At 39.6% G+C, this 15761-nt stretch overlaps 1 protein-coding gene across 6 annotated transcripts in view; it reads right to left on the reverse strand.

The window, feature by feature from the left end:
• Positions 1-12924, reverse strand: part of LOC128700825 (metallophosphoesterase MPPED2) — a 32516-nt gene extending 19592 nt beyond the window's left edge. For 3 of the 6 annotated variants that reach the window (XM_070087003.1, XM_070087000.1, XM_070086999.1), the window contains exons 1-5: positions 12791-12919; positions 9275-9424; positions 5275-5419; positions 4329-4444; positions 2646-2803 (exon numbers count right to left, since the gene is read on the reverse strand). In XM_070087003.1, the coding sequence (XP_069943104.1) occupies positions 2646-2803; positions 4329-4444; positions 5275-5419; positions 9275-9424; positions 12791-12814 (593 nt within the window). In that variant the 5' untranslated portion in view covers positions 12815-12919. Of the gene's footprint in view, positions 1-2645; positions 2804-4328; positions 4445-5274; positions 5420-9274; positions 9425-10369; positions 10505-12339; positions 12753-12790 lie in introns of those variants that run through there. The other 3 variants (XM_070087001.1, XM_070087002.1, XM_053794290.2) reach the window with 3 other exon arrangements.
• Positions 12925-15761: the final 2837 nt, after the last annotated feature.

The raw sequence follows: 15761 nt of genomic DNA on the forward strand, positions 1-15761 counted from the left end.
ATCTTGCATATTTATGAGACAGACAAAAGACATCAGCAATCCTACCATCATGTAAAACAATCACAGGCTTTCGTTTTACACTCACTTGGTAGGACGGTAGTACCTCCCTGGGTGGTTGCTGTCTACCAACCTACTAAATATTACCCTGCTCACACTCCAACAGTTCGTCAGGTCCCAAATACCATTTGTCCTTATTCACTCCTATCTAACACGCTCATGCATGCTTAATGGAAGTCCAAGCCCCTCGCCCACAAAACCTCCTTTACCTCCTCCCTCCAACATTTTCGAGGACGACATTACCCCGCCTTCCTTCCCCTACAGATTTATATGCTCTCCATGTCATTCTGCTTTGATCCATTCTCTCTAAATAACCAAACCACTTCAACAACCCCTCTTCAGCCCTCTGACTAATACTTTTATTAACTTCACACCTTCTCCTAATTTCTACACTCCGAATTCTCTGCATAATATTTACACCATACACTGCCCTTAGACAAGACATCTCCACCGCCTCCTTGCTGCAGCATTTACAACCTAAGCTTCACTCCCATATAAGAGTGTTGGTACCACTGTACTTTCATACATTCCCTTCTTTCTACTTTGTATTGGACTGTTAAAACCACTGTGTGGCGAAACATTTCTTCAATAAAGATTCCCGTATGTTACGTAAGTGTCTCAATTCTTCAACTTGTCGGTTTTCAAAACCATTCATCACACACACTATATCTCCCCATGCTTTTAACATTTCTGTCATTATCCCATCAGTTCCAGCTGCTTTACTCACTTTCATTCTATGTAATGCCTCATGCATCTCCTCCACACTCACATCCTGCTCTCCACCACTCCTAAAAGATGGTATACCTCCCTGGCCAGTGCATGAAATTACTGACTCCCTTTCTTCATCGACATTTAAAAGTTCCTCAATATATTCTCGCCATCTACCCAATACCTCCATCTCCCCATCTACTAACTCCCTTAATCTGTTTTTAACTGACAAATCCATTCGTTCCCAAGGTTTTCTTAACCTGTTTATCTCACTCCAAATTTTTTTCTTATTTTCATCAAAATTTCTTGACAGTGCCTCTCCCACTCTATCATCTGCTCTCCTTTTACACTCTCTCACCACTCTCTTCACCTTTCTTTTTACTCTCCATATACTCTGCTCTTCTTATAACACTTCTTCTTTGTAAAAATCTCTCATAAGCTACCTTTTTCTCTTTTATCACACCCTTTACTTCATCATTCCACAAATCACTCCTCTTTCCTCCTGCACCCACCCTCCTATAGCCACAAACTTCTGCCCCACATTCTAATACTGCATTTTTAAAACTATTCCAAACCTCTTCAACCTCCCCACTACTCATACTTGCACTAGCTCACCTTTCTGCCAATAGTTGCTTATATCTCACCCTAACTTCCTCCTCACTTAGTTTATACACTTTCAACTCTCTCTTACTTGTTTTTGCCATTTTCCTTTTGTCCCATCTACCTCTTATTCTGTAGCTACAACCAAATAATTATCCGATATATCAGTTGCCCCTCTATAAACATGTACATCCTGAAGCCTACCCATCAACCTTTTATCCACCAACATATAATCTAACTTTTATCACCTAGCTCAAACACTGCACTAACTCAGCTTCTTCCATTCTCTGATATTTTAGTTATGGACTCTTTAATAATTACAGTGGACCCCCGCTTTACGATCAGCGCCCAATGCAACCAATTATGTAAGTGTATTTATGTTAGTGCGTTTAGTCGTGTATGTTTGGGGGTCTGAAATGGACTAATCTACTTCACAACATTCCTTATGGGAACAAATTCGTTCACTACTGGCACCTGAACATACTTCTGGAATGAAATAATATTGTAAACCGGGGGTCCACTGTATATAGTTTATCTTTAGTATAATATCTTGTGCTCTCACTCAATATATACTCAGTTGTCAATTATTTTAATTTCTCATTCTTTGGTACAGTATGTAAACTACATGACTTAATTACTTGTCTAAATTACTTACATTCAGAAGTGTGTCATATACAAACAACTTTAATCCAAATATTTTTCATATAAACATTATAGATCCTTCCTTTTTTCAACACACCGGCCGTATCCCACCGAGGCGGGGTGGCCCAAGAGGAGAAACGAAAGTTTCTCCTTTTACATTTAGTAATATATACAGGAGAAGGGGTTACTAGCCCCTTGCTCCCGGCAGTTAAGTCGCCTCTTACAACACGCATGGCTTACGGAGGAAGAATTCTGTTCCACTTCCCCATGGAGATAAGAGGAAATAAACAAGAACAAGAACTAGAAAGAAAATAGCAGAAAACCCAGAGGGGTGTGTATATATATGCTTGTACACGTATGTGTAGTGTGAATTAAGTGTAAGTAGAAGTAGCAAGACGTACCTGCAATCTTGCATATTTATGAGACAGACAGGACACCAGCAATCCTACCATCATGTAAAACAATTACAGGCTTTCGTTTTACACTCACTTGGCAAGACGGTAGTACCTTCCTGGGTGATTGTTGTCTACCAACCTACTACCTTTAAACATTATAGATGATCAAGATTAAATATACGTATACCATATCTTAAAACTATGATAAACTGCAGAGCTTGAAGAAATAATTTTCATACATACCAGGGTGTTCCATAGAGCTTAATGCCACATATAGTAAGAGGTTCATCCTGTAAATATGTAGCATTGGTGATCAAGTTGACGGTGTTTTCTGCTTCAACGGCAGCCTTCAGCTTTGCACGCTCTATGCCCAAGTCAGGGATCTCGTTTATCAGTCCTCCACCAGTTGCCCAAATATAAACATTGATAAATTAAACTAATTTACAATAATTTTGCTTATTCAGATTTTTTATATTTAAATTTCCCAAATTCTGAAAAGAAGAGTAATAATTTAGAATAATATTTCAAATTTTGGAAATTAAAAATTTGGTAAAAGTTTAGAAAATTTAATATTTTTAATGAAGAGTTTAAATCTGGAAAAGTTCTCAAATGTAGACATTTGCCAACAGAATATTTTCCAAAACTTTTAATTTTGATCATACTTCAAAATTTGCAAATGACTGTAGAAGAGCAATTCCGATTACTGTACAGTACAAGAGTGCCCCATTTTATGGCACTTTACTAATACAGACATTTCAGATTACACCCAAAAATTTTTTTATATGGCTCCTGACTCGTTATTACAGCATCTGCACACCATTCTGTTTGTTTACATCCTCCATGAGCTCCACATCTCTCTTGATTATGTCTGGAAACTTTATAAAGTTTCAAGTATCTTAAAGATACTGAGTGTTTTATATACATGTATACTCTTTGTGTTACAATGACATCTAAGGCTGTCACTATTATTGTAACACTGGAACAAAATAGGATGACTTGGAAGTATAAATCTGTAGTGGAAGGGAGGAGGAGTAGGGGTCATCATAGGAAAGGATGGAGGCAGTAAGAGAGCTTTTGTGTGCGGGCTTGACATACAGCAGACATGGGTGAGCATGTTAGATAGGAGTGAATGGAGATGAATGGTTTTTGGAACCTGACGAGCTGGTGAAATGTGAACAGGTTAATATTTTGTTAAGGGATTCAGGGAAACTGGTGAGCCAGAGGTGGGAAATACAATACCTGCACTTTAAAGGAGGGGTCTGGGATATTGGCAGTTTGAAGGGATGTCTAAACTGTTGTATCTGAGTGCCTCTGCAGACAGTGATTATATGTAAGTCATGGTGAAAGTGCTGAATGATGATGAAAGTTTTTTCTTTCTTTTTAAGTCACCCTACCTCAATGGGAAATGGCTGACATGTTAAAAAAAAAAAATCCCTTCACTACATAAATGTTATCTCTTCTGCACATTGCCTAATATTAAGTAAAGTGTGTACCAAAAGGGAAGCAAAACAGCAAATTTGTTGTTACTGTCCAGTAATGAAAATTTTTTCTTGGGCACTAGGACAAGTGTGCTAATACAGTGGACCCCCACCTTACAATAAGCTCCCAACTCGAAAATTATGTAAGTGTATTTTTATAAGTGCTTTTGTACGTGTATTTTTGGGGGTCTGAAACGGACTAATCTAATTTACAATATTCCTTATGGGAACAAATTCGTTCGGTAACGGCACCCGAACAGACTTCTGGAATGAATTAATATCATAAGTCAGGGGTCCACTGTATTCTCAAGTTGTTGTCTGAAAGCAAAGAGTGAAAAAAAATATTTTCAAGTACCATATTGTATTCATCTCAAAAAAGGAAAATCTATCCATTAGCAAAAAAATATAAGATACTGTATCATGTGCACATTTTAAAAACTTGGAAAGTACCTGTGTGTGCGTTTTTGTGTTGCTGTCGGGCTGCTGGGCCGCATGTAAACTTGGGATCAAAACTAAGTTCATGGTTTCCAGCAATAACCACTTTATGCTTGTGAGGAAGTGAACCTGAAACATAGTAAATGTTTTAATATCACTTATACTGCACACATGTGCCAAGCTACAGACTTTCACTTAGTCATGGTACCTGTTTTCCATTAAAGGTTCTGGGGATAATCCTTCCAACAGCCTGGTCCAAGACCAGGTCTCCTAGAATGGAAAGTAAATATTATGGGATTAAGAACTATTAAGAAGCACATAGGGAAGTAAAGGTATGTATATATTGAATGTAAGTAGAAGTAAGTAGAAATCACCCTGCCTCGGTGGGAGACGGCCGACTTGTTGAAAAAAAAAAAAAAGTAGAAGTTTGCCATCTTACATGTTCATGAGACAGTAAGAATAAAAAATTGGCAATCCTCCCAGCACATAAAAAAAAAAATTATCTGACTTATCAACCTATCATCTAACTTACCAACCTATCGTCACCTAATTTACCAACCTACCACCTAACTTACCAACTTACTACCTAATTTACCAACCTACCACATAACTTACCAACCTACCACTTGACAAAGTGCACAATAGAAGCATTATGTCATGGTTAATGCCTTCAAGAGTTACCACTGGGATTCTGACCTTGAGTCATAGTGTATAGATATACAGAGAGGGAGACATAGAAATAAATTAATTCATGCTAAAATTAAATAAGCAGACTAATTATTTAATGTAAAAGACAGAGGAAATAAAAACACACATCTTGACAAATTGCTCAACATAAAATGCTGTACTGTATTAGTAACTTAAAAAGATCTGTGTCACTATATTTAAAAAATAATATTAAATACCATAACCAATATGCAATTTAACAAAACAAACACATACTTCAGTTAAAACCTCACCTATCCAACTGTTGAATTCTTCAATTTCTATTGCACTGCCACACCGTGTAAAGTCTCCAGCATGAACAAAGACATCTCCATCAGGGATCTCAAACTGAAGGTGGGAGGTGAGGCAATGCGTGTCACTCATGCACACAAATCTTAACTGAAAGGCAAATACTGTTTTACCAAATGTTAAAAAAAAAAATTATGCACAAAATGGCTTAAGCAGGACAAATTGCTTCGAACCCCAGATAATTCATAGATACAGTGCAGTACAGTATGTTTGAATATTATATGTGTGGTGTTAGAAATGACATGGTGTTTTTATTCTGCAGAAATGTATGCTAAGAGTTCAGAACTATATACTATGGTAATTACAAGTGTGGATCCAATGTACTACATTATCAATTTTATATTTAATTTTACACATCATGTATGCTCATGCATATAAGTAGCTTTCTTTGTGCATCACAATATTTTACTACATGTAAACTACACATTGTATACTATGCAAAGAATTTGAATTTGAATGTGAATTATTATTGGACAGAAAATATGTGGCAATGATATGGTGTAAAAAATTTTCAAAGACTATACTGAAACAACATATCCTATTCACTCAGTGGCCATTTTAATAGGTACACCTGCTCATTACTGTAAATATGTAATCAGCCAATACATGGCAGTGCCTCAATGCCCAAAAGCATGTAGACATGGTCAAGAGGTTCAGTTGTTGTTCAGACAAAAATCAGAATGTGGAAGAAATGTGATCTAGGTAACTTTGATCATAGTGATTATTGGTGCCAGACAGGGTAGTTTGAGTATCTCAAAAACTGCTGATCTAGGATTTTCATGCACAATAGTCTCTACAGTCTACAGAGAATGGTGAGAGAAACCAATCATCCAGTGAGCAGCAGTTCTTATTATCTTATAATTATTGTTTTCTCCATGGGGAAGTGGAACAGAATTCTTCCTCTGTAAGCCATGCGTGTTGTAAGAGGTGACTAAAATGCCGGGGGCAAGGGGCTAGTAACCCCTTCTCTTGTATAAATTACTATATTTAAAAAGAGTAACTTTCGTTTTTCTTTTTGGGCCACCCTGCCTTGGTGGGATACGGCCGATTTGCTAAAAAAAAAAAGCACCTTGATAATAAGAAAGGTAAGAGAAGAATAGCCAGACTGATTCAAGATGACAGGAAAGCAACAGTAACTCAAATAACCACACACCAAGCCCATGATGATTCTCTTTAAATTGCTTGTTCTCTATAGGCTGGAATACTGCTGTACACTAACTGCCCCTTTCAAGGCAGGGAAAACTGCTTACCTGGAAAGTGTACACACAACTTTCACGGCACACATAAATACGATAAGGCACCTAAATTACTGGGAATGGTTGAAGGCCCTTGATCTGTATTCCCTGGAGCGCAGGCGAGAGAGATACATGATAATATACACTTGGAAAATCCTAGAGGGATTAGTACCAAACTTGCGCGTGAAAATCACTCCCTATGAAAGCAAAAGACTCGGCAGGAGATGCAACATTCCTGATAAAAAGCAGGGGCACCATGAGTACACTGAGAGACAACACAATAAGTGTCTGGGGCCCACGAATGTTCAACTCCCTCCCAGCATAAATAAGGGGGATTACCTATAGACCCCTGGCTGTCTTCAAGAAGGCACTGGACAGGTACCTAAAGTCAGAACGTGACCAACCGGGCTGTGGTTCATACGTCAGTTTGTGTGCAGCCAGTAGTAACAGCCTGGTTAATCAGACCCTGATCCACCACGAGGCCTGGTCTCAGACTGAGCCACGGGGGCATTAACCCCTGAAACCCTCTCCAAGTAAACATTACAACAGTAGTATACAGAAGAGCATTTCTGAATGCACAACACATTGAACCTTGAAGTGGATGGGAACAGCAGCAAAAGATCACACTGGGTTCCACTCCTGTCAGCTAAGAACAGGAAACTAAGGCTACAGTGGGTACAGGCTCACCAAATCTGGACAGCTGAAGATTGGAAAAATGTCATCTGGTCTGATGAATCATAATTCCTACTGTGACATGCAGGTGGTAAGGTCAGAATTTGGCATAAACTTTTGGGATGTGATGAAATGGGAGATTCACAGCATAAATGTGCAGCTGACAAATCTGCAACAACTGTACGATGTTATCATGTCATCATGAACCAGAATCCCTAAAGAATGTCTCCAGTGCCTTGTTGAATCCATGCCACAAAGAATTCAGGCTGTTGTAAGGGCAAATGGGTGCCATGCTCAGTACCAGAAGGGTGTATCTAATAAAGTGGCCACTGAATGTATGTCATGATAAGAAAATGAGGTGGTGGAAAGATAAATTATGTAAGTGCTTATTCATAGCTACAGGAACAGAACTATACTACTGGTGTCTCATCTTCATTATTATGTTCATCTTTTTTTTTTTTTTTTTTAGTTCCTGATGGTTGTAGCACTTACTACCTCCAATTTCAATTTACAGTATTTCAGTCTTTCACCACTATTTGTGCTATATTATATCCACTGGCAAGCTCTAAACCCTTAAGGATCATACAGTGCTTGGGGAATGGCAGACAATCAGGTTCCATTATATGAAAGGGTGGACAGGTACAATTCCTTGTATCAAGAGCCTCCCCAGCATCAAAAACCTGAAAAACTAGATCAATGAATCTGCCCATCCATTGTTCCTGAATAATTTCTGTGACTGTCACATTAGCTTAATATACACCTACCATCCGACTTACGACCGAGTTCGGTTCCGAGAAACCGGTCGTAAGTCGAAATGGTCGTAAGTCGAACTTTACTACTGAATATCAACAAAACATTTTTGTCATGACTTTATTTTATTGTTTTATTTTGGTATTTCATGTTTTACTTTACTTTTTATGTTGTTAGTACTGTATTTTATACTGTAAGGTTTAGGATAAACACTGTGTACAACAAATAGTTGTTTATTTCCCAGAAATTTGGCATAAAAAACACGGTCCTAAGTCGAGTGGTCGTAAGTCGAGCAGGTCGTAAGTCGGATGGTAGGTACATTTGGTATGCTGTACAGGAATCTTTAGACCAAAATCTGAACTGTATACTACTCAGTAGGTTACTCCTCTCCCAAGATAAAATTCCACAGCAATGAAAAAAATTCTTAAGCCATCAAACAATATAAAAGTGTGGAATCAAATAAAAACAAAACATTAGCCATAACTAGACAAACGGGATCTGTTTTAACCTGCTGCTTCCCTTACAGTCACAAAGTACATTGGTAAAAATGGTATATAATACCAACAGGTAGTTGGATAAAGACACAAAATACGAACATTAAAACATTTTATTAGAAACATTTTGATCACAGGACCTTAGACAATTCAAATATGCATAAGGGTAGGATTATATAATTTTGTATAATCAGAACATACCGGATTGGCAGTGAGGTTAGGTGGTTAAAGCTATTTAAGAATTTAAACCAACTTACCTCCTTGACACTCAGGTGCCTTCCTGACTATACATATAAGCTCATGTCTTCCTACCCATATATACATTTGGAGTGACCAAGGTCCCAGGATCAATAAAATTTCTTAGTGTTTGCATTTTATGTCTTCTTCCAACAAGGTGCACTGACTACAGACCTCTAGTGAGCAGTGTTTCTACTACATATGTATAGCTCACACATGCATATGCACATGCTCAGAAAATTAATGCACTACTGTATTCTTCAGGTATAAAATTCTAATCCTGATCTGTATACAACTTCTATTTTTTCTTCACTAACACATTATAATGAAATCTAGTACTATACTTTTGGAGAATTATTATTGCAATCATGAGGAAATGCTATATCAACATGAGTTATAGGAATCTTGGGAGATAATCAAATTTGATCCAAAGGGAGGGATGACAAGCCTTTCACAAGCATCAAGGCACCCTGAAGGAACAATTTTGTAGGAAACAGGGCAACATCACCAGACCCACTATATGCTTTTTTTATTCACTACAAAGCAAACCATCTTACCATATTTTCATTCTGTGGAGTTGTGGGAGTTTTGACATTTAGCTTGATAACTCGTTGTGTGGGTTTAATCTGCTCCCAAGCTTCAGTCGGGTTGTGCGTAATAGGGTGAATTGGTATACTCAACCCCGACATGCTCAATCTGATAGGATTCTACAAAGGCAAATCAGAATTTTAACAAAACTGTATAATGAAATTTAATTTTTTTCTACAACTAGCTGAATGGACTCTATACCCAGTAAAGAACTGTATATGTATCACGTCAGCAGAGTTAAAGAAGTTTGTGTGAGCCTTATTTAAAAATTATTCTGTTTGATATCACATAATCAATAACTCTTCAATCATTCTGGCAAATTAAGAAAAAAATATCAACTGCGATACATTATGCAACTCAGGATTATAATAAAATTCCATAACACGAACATTTTAAAATATCAGCCGATTACATCAGAGCCCTGGGTGCTCTCTACCATAAATTGATTGTATCATAAATTGTACTACCTCATATTAATAATAAGAGTGAAATATAGAATACATGTGTATTTGTATTCTACCATTGTAAGAGAACCTAATTTCGAACTTAAAACTGCAAGATTGTCACAATTTGTACTACCTCATATTAACAATAGAGTGAATATTGACAATTATACCACTCTTCACCTGTCTAGACTTAAGTAGTCTATAAGTATTAGGTTAAGTCTGCCTGTAATACATAAGCACGATAGTGGCTTTCATTGCTCCAACCATACTATGATATGAAAACACACATTGTAACCTTAGCAAAGAAATAAATATTTTATTTTATTTTATAATAAAAATTCAAGATCAACTGGAGAAGTATAGCTTCTTCATTTATAAATAAACTTAGAAACTTAGGACTTGGTGTAGCACAATCCAGATGATAGTGATTTGTGTCAGAGAAAAAGCTTGTGGAAATAATAATGATGAAATTACAGGTAGTACAGATTGGTAGATATTACCATCTTATCAAATATTTTTGCATTCTGGCAGGATAAATGAGCTGTATTTTGTCTCATGAACACTTGAAACGACAGGTAACTCATTACAAACTTCTACTTACATACAGTATATACATACCTTTACTTTCCTATGTGCTTCTTAATAGTTCTTAATCCCGTAATGCTGTATTTTCTTTCGAATCTAGGAGACCTGGTCTGAGACTTTGCCATGGGAAAGATAATCTCCAGAACCATTAATAGATAACGGATAAATCTGTTTCATGAATAAATAATAATTTATTGAATAACAATGATAAAAAGGTGCTTACATGATTACTTCCAATCACTGTTAAGTACTGTATCATAAATATTATTATATTCAAAAGCAAGCACTAAAACTCTATTTAAATTTTACAGGATGTATTTTTTTATTATTATTATTATTATTATTAATATATTCAGGAGGAAGTGCAAAACCCATAGGGTATTTACAATGCCTGGAGGAATCAGAGGTAATCAGGTTCAATCAAGAGTAGATTAGATCCTGCCTTGGATCAGAAGCCCTTCACTGGCACCAAGGAACCTTCCCTGAGGGGCTTACAGGATGTAGAAAGGTAGCCTGTCCTCTTAACCAGACAACATGGCACTGTTGTAAAAAGTCAAATGGGTCACTGTTGATAAAGCCTTGATCAAGTGAAATATGACAATTACAGGAGTCGTGCCCAGTGGCTGCCCATTTCCAGTTTATGTGGTAAACTATCTTATTGGCTTTCATTTTATATTTATAGTTTTTCTGTTGTAACCTAGCCTATCCCATTTTAACATAAAAATGAGCTACAAACCCTATGTTAAAGTGTTACACAGTTATTAAAGGATGGGTTGTATATGTTCAGGCCTCACAGATGGCATTATTATTATTATTATAATCAAGGGGGAAGCGCTAAACCCGGAGGATTATACAGCGCCTGGGGGGGGATGTTTACCTGGAGTTTACCTGGAGAGAGTTCCGGGGGTCAACGCCCCCGCGGCCCGGTCTGTGACCAGGCCTCCTGGTGGATCAGAGCCTGATCAACCAGGCTGTTGCTGCTGGCTGCACGCAAACTAACGTACGAGCCACAGCCCGGCTGATCAGGAACTGACTTTAGGTGCTTGTCCAGTGCCAGCTTGAAGACTGCCAGGGGTCTGTTGGTAATCCCCCTTATGTGTGCTGGGAGGCAGTTGAACAGTCTCGAGCCCCTGACACTTATTGTATGGTCTCTTAACGTGCTAGTGACACCCCTGCTTTTCATTGGGGGGATGGTGCATCGTCTGCCAAGTCTTTTGCTTTCGTAGTGAGTGATTTTCGTGTGCAAGTTCGGTACTAGTCCCTCTAGGATTTTCCAGGTGTATATAATCATGTATCTCTCCCTCCTGCGTTCCAGGGAATACAGGTTTAGGAACCTCAAGCGCTCCCAGTAATTGAGGTGTTTTATCTCCGTTATGCGCGCCGTGAAAGTTCTCTGTACATTTTCTAGGTCGGCAATTTCACCTGCCTTGAAAGGTGCTGTTAGTGTGCAGCAATATTCCAGCCTAGATAGAACAAGTGATCTGAAGAGTGTCATCATGGGCTTGGCCTCCCTAGTTTTGAAGGTTCTCATTATCCATCCTGTCATTTTTCTAGCAGATGCGATTGATACAATGTTATGGTCCTTAAAGGTGAGATCCTCCGACATGATCACTCCCAGGTCTTTGACGTTGGTGTTTCGCTCTATTTTGTGGCCAGAATTTGGCCACATTTGGAAGGCATTCAGGCTTAATTCGGGGAACTGGAGCACAGATCCAATTCCCTAAATCAAGAGCCCTTCACCAACATCAAGGAACCTTCCTTGAGGGGTCACAGATGGCAGCAAATTATTTTTTCTGCACCAGTAGTCAATACATGTAGTGTTTCCATATCCTGTGGTTGGGTACAAGTTGAACCCACCTAGCATGGGTACTGCATGAGTAGTGAGGTAGGCCTACTTCAGTACTCCATTAATGTTTTTACAGGCAGTGTTTTTATATCCTGTCTTATCAGGGCTAAATTGTAAGTACCTATTATATACTGTAAATAATGCATATCGTACATACCAATTGAGGGACTTCAAAATTTATATATCCTCTGCTTCCCTTCATTGGTATATTTAGGTTTTGAGAGAAAACTGAATATAAATGGGGTATTATTTTTCATACACTGTGCACCAGCACGGGTGCTGAACTCATATTGTGATAACGAAAGTCACAGTTTATGAGTGCACACCTGATCCTGCCTGAGGATGGCCACAAATACTGTATAATGCCATCCTTTACTAACAACGTTTACCCCACAGATCTGTGACTTGATGAAGCCCAACGTGAGTGAAACATTGTTAATAAAGTATCACATTACACTGCATTTGTCTTCATTTATTGTGTCTGTATTTTATATATTCCTTCATTGTCTGAGGGACCACCAGCCTGCTTCCCTCTATTTGTATAACCAATTCAAGTTTATTCTCTATAAGGGATGAGATGGAGATAACTATATATTAACACTACTTACCGTATATACACCAAAACCATACATCAGTATGATTGTTGTAAATAAGTGCGCATGGCTCAGCTGCTGCTGCCTGTCACTGTTTTCACATGGGCACCCCCCATTTATCTCCCAATTCACCCTCCCACCACCCATCCCTCCCTCCCTCAATCCTTCCCTCTCCACCATCCCTCCCTTCCACCGAAATCACCCTCCAACACCATACCATCCGTCCCTCCCACAAACAATAACCAAATTTCTGTAAACTCAGCATTGTAATCCTTATAGAGAATAAACTTTGAATTGAATTGAATTGAACCAACCATCCATCCCTCCCACATCCCCTTCTTTACCTCCCTCCCACTCCTTTCCCACCAGCAAACCCTCCCACAACAAAATCCTCCCTCCCTCCCACCACTCATCATTCCCTCCGCTAAACCCGTAGGATTATACAGCGCCTGTGGGGGGATGTGGAAGGTACTCAGGGAACTGTAGCACAGATCCAATTCCCTAGATCAAGAGCCCCTCACCAGCATCAAGAAACCTTCTTTGAGGGGATTCCGTTCCACTGGAGTTTACCTGGAGAGAGTTCCGGGGGTCAACGCCCCCGCGGCCCGGTCTGTGACCAGGCCTCCTGGTGGATCAGAGCCTGATCAACCAGGCTGTTACTGCTGGCTGCACGCAAACCAACGTACGAGCCACAGCCCGGCTGGTCAGGTACTGACTTTAGGTGCTTGTCCAGTGCCAGCTTGAAGACTGCCAGGGGTCTGTTGGTAATCCCCCTTATGTATGCTGGGAGGCAGTTGAACAGTCTCGGGCCCCTGACACTTATTGTATGGTCTCTTAACATACTAGTGACACCCCTGCTTTTCATTGGGGGGATGTTGCATCGTCTGCCAAGTCTTTTGCTTTCGTAGTGAGTGATTTTCGTGTGCAAGTTCGGTACTAGTCCCTCTAGGATTTTCCAGGTGTATATAATCATGTATCTCTCCCGCCTGCGTTCCAGGGAATACAGGTTTAGGAACCTCAAGCGCTCCCAAATTCACCCTCCCGTCGCAAATATACATGGTCTAAAACCATCAACCAACAAAATACCTTTCATCAATGGACTAATCACAGAGTCAACTGCAATTTTTGCGGGACTCATATACAACATCACTTTGGCAACGAAATATGGATCCCAGGGTACATGTTCAGATTCAAATTCAAATTCAAATTCAAAGTTTATTCTCTATAAAGATTACAATGTTGAATTTACAGAATTTGGTTGTTGTGTTCAGATGAGACAGAACAGGCAACAAGTGGGTTGTTGACCTGTATGTCACAAGAGTCGCTCATTTGCTCAGAATTACTCAGCAAAACTAGCTACAAGCAGTATTAAAACAGGGAAGTGTTTTTGGGTATGCCCAAATGAGATAAATCTGTGGACTAAAATCACAAGGGTATTAAAAGAGGTCAACATCAAAGCTGCTTTCATAGAAAACCTGGAAGCTTTCTACAACAGATGGGAACATAAAAAGTCCGGGCTGAATGGTACTGCCCTTGATACTGGCCGTGTAGTCAGAAACTGTAAGGCTGGAGATGATGTCCTGGTAGTCAGTAAATGGGGGGCTGATAGTGCTGTCCTGGGAGACAGTAACGGGGAAGCTGGAGGTGCTGTCCTGGGAGACAGTAATGGTGAAGCTAGAGGTGCTGTCCTGGGAGACAGTAATGGTGAAGCTGGAGATGCTGTCCTGGGAGACAGTAATGGGGAAGCTGGAGATGCTGTCCTGGGAGACAGTAATGGTGAAGCTGGAGATTTTGTCCAGGTAGTCGGGAATTATACGCAGGAAGGAATACATATAAATGACCTCATAGGGGACAGGAGCCATAGTAGGGAAACAAGTGTAGTCAAAGATAAGATAAAACCAATATTGCAAACTAGAAATACCGCAGGAAATAGCAAACAAGAGGACTCCACTAGCAATAGTGAGGATATATTACCAAAAACAACTGGTGGGAGCTCCATTGTTGGTGCTAGGGAGGATAGAAGTAAGACAGGGAAACATGCACCAACAGGGAATACAGTCACAGAAACCCAAGGCAAACGGAAACCAAGCCTGTGCACATACTATGCACTCGGTATCTGCTGGCATGGGAAATCTGGAAAAACAGATGGGACGTGCAACTATGACCACCCTAGGAAATGCCATGCCCATATGAAAACAGGAAAATGCAAACTCCCTTCCTGTAAGCTTTTTCACCCTGAACTGTGTACCTCTTCAGTACAGGAAAGACTGTGCTATAACTTAAATTGCCAGGCATACCATCTAAAGGGGACAAAAAGATACAAAACATCCAGGCCATGGGAAAACCTGGGTAGCCACAGCCACTCAAGAGGGAGAGGTTTTTTAGTGCCAGGAAGGAAAAAAAACTGGCAGGAAATGGCAGAAATCGTACACCAAATCCAGTCATTCCTGGAGTGGAACCACAGTCGATGGCCTCCACTCCAAACCAACAGATACAGATACTAATGCCGGAAAAAAAATCCCCCCCCAGTACCAACTATACCACCAGTCCGATAACATTCTTCTTTGCAAATATACAGGGTCTAAAGCCAGCAACAAACAACAAAATACCTTTCATCCGTGGACTGCTTGCAGAGGCAAAGGCAATGTTCGCGGCTTTCACTGAGACCCACATAAAGGATCACTTGGACAACGAAATATGGATCCCAGGTTACAACCTATACAGATGTGACAGAGTGAACAGGCAAAAGGGGGGGGGGGTTGGCCTGTACATTGCAGAGTCACTTGTTTGCACAGAACTGCTAAATGCCTCAAATGATGTAGTGGAAGTTTTAGCAGTAAAGGTCGAGAACCAAAACCTAGTCATTGTGATAGTCTACAAGCCTCTGGATGCAACATCCCAGCAATTCCAGGAACAGCTGTTAAAAATTGACCACTGTCTGGAAAACCTTCCAGCTCCTGCACCCAACATCTTGCTCCTGGGGGAT

This window comes from Cherax quadricarinatus, chromosome 20, assembly GCF_038502225.1.
Source record: "Cherax quadricarinatus isolate ZL_2023a chromosome 20, ASM3850222v1, whole genome shotgun sequence".
NCBI lineage: Eukaryota > Metazoa > Arthropoda > Malacostraca > Decapoda > Parastacidae > Cherax > Cherax quadricarinatus.